The following is a 4,135-nucleotide window of genomic DNA, read 5'->3' as shown; positions in this document are numbered from 1 at the left end:
CTTGGGACGGAACATGAGAAACCACACGATGGCACCTGGCCTGAGGTAGGGCCCCCCGGTGCACTAGAGAAGGTGAGCTTCTGGGTGGATTTACATTGCATCTCTGCGGCTTATATTCCCTTGTGCAGAACTGCTCCTAGGTGGAAGCTTTCAAAGTCAATTCAGCTCTTACAGGCAGCACACGGAAGGGCCTGGAAAACCCATGCCAGGTGACAGATTGCACCTGACAAGGCGAGGGTGACGACTTCAAGCCTGTGGTGGCCGAGGCTGGAAAAGGCCATGTCTGGAAGAATCGGGCATCACCTAGCATATCTGCCCCCCTTATGAGCTCCCACCGATGTCCTGCTGTCGCGTCCACTCTGACACAGGAACCGATAGGACAGTCCGAGGCTGTACATATTCACAGGGTCAGACGGTCTCACCTTTCTCACATAGAGCCAATGGTGGGTTCGAACCACTGGCCTTTCGGTTAGCAGCCCCACTTGGATCCAAGAGCTGCTCAGTCAGCTCACGAGGCTCTGTTCCTGGTCTTAGTGGTCAGGCTCCTCCCTCCCTCCCTCCCTCCCTTCCTCCTTCCCTCATTACCTGCATCCTTTTAAGGTTGGGGAAGTCTCCAGGTGAGATCTGGTGCTCGCGCTCAATCCGGCCATAGATCTCAGCCAGGTTGCTCACCAGCTCCTTCTTCTTATTGTCCTTTCCAAACACGGAGGGCATCTCTTTCTTCAGAGAGCTGATGATGTAGGCATGGACCTGAAACCCAGAGCAGAGAGGGAGCTTAGGATCAACATGCTTCACCCACCCCCTCCATGTGGGTTTACTCTCATCCCACCTCTTCCCAGGTAGCTCTTACTCTTCCCCTTCTACTTTTAGAATCGTTCCCATCTCTACCCTCTTGGTCCCCCCTTGCTTGGAGTGCTGGGCTGCTTTCCTCCATTATACAGGGAAGGAGAGGTTGTGGGCAGGTGAAGGTGGAGGCAGTTACAGGAGGGGGATGGTGGTGCAGATGACAATGAAGATAAGAGCAGCAGTTCACCTTGACTGAGCATCAGTTGGATTACTAACCTCAAGGCCAGCAGTTCTAAACCACGGAAGGAAGATGAGGCTTTTTGCTCATAAGTCTTGGAAACCGGCTAGAGCAGTTCTACCCTGTCCTGTAGGGTCGCTGTGAGTCGGAATCGACTCAACACAGTGAGAGTGAATCTTCCAACAACTGATTAACCTCACAGGTGTGGGAATGCGAGAAGAGAGACTAATGACCTTGCTGGGCTTGGGGTTCCCTCAAGAAATGTTCCAGTCTGACATTCCCTCAAGAAATGTTACAGTCTCACCCCGAGTCTATGGTCCTAGAAAACACACATGCTGTCCTTGGGTACCAGAATTAGTAGAGCTGATGCCTGTCTTCACATGCAATTCACATGCAAATGCCCAGTTGTTGGGGTACTGACTCACCCACCTCTATTCCCAAATGGTTACTGCCCATGCTCCCATCTCCTGAGCCAGGGGCAGCCTCACCTTGGCCAGCCTGGCTCTCTTGATGAGGTCATTGAGCTTGCGCAGGGCAGCATTTCGGGGCAGACTCTGGATGTCTCTGAACAGGTCCTGCTCCTCGGCCTCAAAGAGCTTCCGGTTGTCAGGGATGAGCAGGGGATGGGACCAGAAGGAGCCGATGTAGACCCTGATCACCTCTGGGGTGTTCACGATCTTGCCCAGGGACCACATGAGAGCCCCGTAGACCCGCATCAGCTGCTGGGTCTCGATCTGGTCGGCCTTGTTTAGGACCACCCGCATCTTGTCCTCGTGGTTCTTGAGGGCCTTGATGACCTCGGAGAACTCATCGGAGATGTCCAGCTTGTGGGCGTCGAAGAGCAGAATGATGCGGTCGACCCGCTCGGCAAACCACTCGAGGACGGCTGCGAAGTCATAGCCTGTCGGCAGACGGGACAGTCAGGAGGAGGGCTCTGTGCAGGGAGAGGCAGGCAGGTGCAGTCCAAAAGCTTAGACCCGAGAGGCAGACGTAGCTGACCCCTTCACGCTCTAATGATGCATCTTTTATCAGGGTGAAGCTACTGCGTGTCTTTGAGTTAGAGTGCTCTCCCATCTATCAAATGGGTATAACAGTACCAGACTGACAAGATAGGTGGAGTAACTACACCCACACTCCAGCATATAGTAGATGCTCAGTATATGCTAGAGATTATTGTTGAGAGAAGATTATTCTTGTTATATTGTTATGAGAAGATTATTCTTCTCATAAAGTGAGCCATGAGGCAGCTCCCCGAACCTTACTGTAATATTGGCCAGGAGTTACTGGAAAAGAATCTTAGGCCAGGCAGATCCGGACATTCCTGATCAGGCCAGAAAGCTACACCATGGTGAAATGGCGGATGCTGATTCATATCATGCCTATCACGGGTCTGGAAGAATCTACAGTTCTTGTCACAGAAACACAAGCCTTGTTCTCACTCTTGCTCGAGTTCACAGCTTTCCTTACACACCAGCTGCGGTCCAGAACTCCCAACTCTTAAACCCAGAAGATGGCTCTTCCTTAGACTGTGACCTAGCTTCCAGCTGCTAGGTCTTGGCTCTCTGGTGCAAGGCTACTTCAGGTCAGGCTGGTTCCAGAAACCTCAGTATACTTACTCTGTCCTGAGTAGCGGTGGATTTGGGAGGGGCTAAGCAGGAGGAGCTGCCACCAGTCTGCACACCAGCCTCAGGTTCACCCACAGTAAGAGCTGGGAGGGGTCTGCCCTCCTCGTCCTCCATAAAAGAAGGATACCATCGATGAGAAAGGGTGAGGCCGAGTGAATGCGCAGGGACAGAGTGCGGGGATGCATCCGAGTGGGGCTCTCCAGCTTGCCTTCTGCCATCTCTCTCGCCGACTTCGGCTACCTTCCTTGTACTCTAGCATGTTCCACAGGCCTGGCTCCCGAGAGCATCCCACCTCGAGTGCACACCTGGGGAGCTGAGGCTCATCGCCCCCACGGAGCATGAAGACAAGGCCCCAGCTCCTGCCCGTCTCAGGAAGGGAGGCTGGGTCTGAGATGTCTGAAGCTCTGGCTGTCTGTGTCAGTGGTCCTCCGACTTGAGTGTGCAGCAGGAGAGCTGCATGCTGGGCAGCCCAGCCCCAGCGCGTGTGATCCAGCTAATGAGGTGGCAAGAGAGGATGAGGCAGCTGGCCCAAGAAGCACTCGAACCACCGGTCTCTGACAAGGATAGCGTCCCTACATGCCCAGTACTGTGCTACATGATTCACACCACTAATGCCTTTCATTCTCACAGAGGCAGACACTAATATCCATCCTGGTTTCTAGATAAGAGTGCAGAGAGAAGAGAGAGACGAAGCAGTCTACCCAAGGTCACTCAGTCTGTACGTTCTGGGGCTGGGATTCAAATCCCAGAGGTGGCTCCAGAGTTGTTGCTATCGGATGCTCTTTAACTGGTTTACAACGGAGGGGTGGGAGGGCGTGCTTTTAGACAACACCTCCGTCTGAGATGGGGAGAAGCCTGAGGAGGGTGGAAGGGATCCTTTTTCCTCTCTGGAATCTTTTGAACATATAGGGATATCTCATTGTCATCCTTGCTGTTGTTAGGTGTCATGGAGTCGGCTCTGACTCACAGCAACCCTCTGCACAACAGAATGAAGCCCTGCATGGTCCGGTGCCACCCTCGCCATGTTCCTGTGCCCGAGCCCATGGATGGAGCTGCCGTGGCAATCCAGGTCATTGAGGGGTTTTATCTTTTTTTCATGAGGGATACCTGGGGATTCCTAGGTGTACATATTTGGGGCATTAATGTCTTATCATTGGTGGTTCAGTTGTTGAATGCTTGACTTCCAAGAGGGTGACTCGGTTTGATTCTAGGCCACTGCACTTCATGGGCGACTAGTCACCTCTGTCTGCTGGTGGAGACTCCTGTGTTGCTACGATCCTAAACAAGGAGCCCTGGGGGACCTGTTGGACTGCTAAGGGAAAGGTCAGTGGTTCAAAGCCACCAGCTCCTCCTCAGGGGAAAGATGAGGCTCTCTGTTCCCCTCAACATTTATAAAGGGTTGCTGAGTCAAAATCAACCACATGGCAGTGGGTGTGATGCTAACCTGGTGTCACTGGAACTTCCAGACTGAGACAGACTAGGGAGA

The 4,135-nt window shown here is 53.1% G+C and overlaps 1 protein-coding gene across 1 annotated transcript in view; it reads right to left on the bottom strand.

Annotated features, from left to right (window-relative positions):
* The window catches only part of EHD3 (EH domain containing 3), a 41,289-nt gene that overhangs the window by 3,773 nt on the left and 33,381 nt on the right, over positions 1-4,135 (bottom strand). The window contains exons 4-5 of the mRNA XM_004711104.4: positions 1,513-1,925; positions 586-750 (exon numbers count right to left, since the gene is read on the bottom strand). Of these exons, the coding sequence (XP_004711161.1) occupies positions 586-750; positions 1,513-1,925 (578 nt within the window). The remainder of the gene's footprint in view (positions 1-585; positions 751-1,512; positions 1,926-4,135) is intronic.

This window comes from Echinops telfairi, unplaced genomic scaffold (assembly GCF_000313985.2).
Source record: "Echinops telfairi isolate 266 unplaced genomic scaffold, ASM31398v2 ScPeMD7_10;HRSCAF=50, whole genome shotgun sequence".
NCBI classification, from domain to species: domain Eukaryota; kingdom Metazoa; phylum Chordata; class Mammalia; order Afrosoricida; family Tenrecidae; genus Echinops; species Echinops telfairi.
Note: the sequence above shows the minus strand (reverse complement) of the source record. Positions and strands in the feature narration are given on the sequence as shown.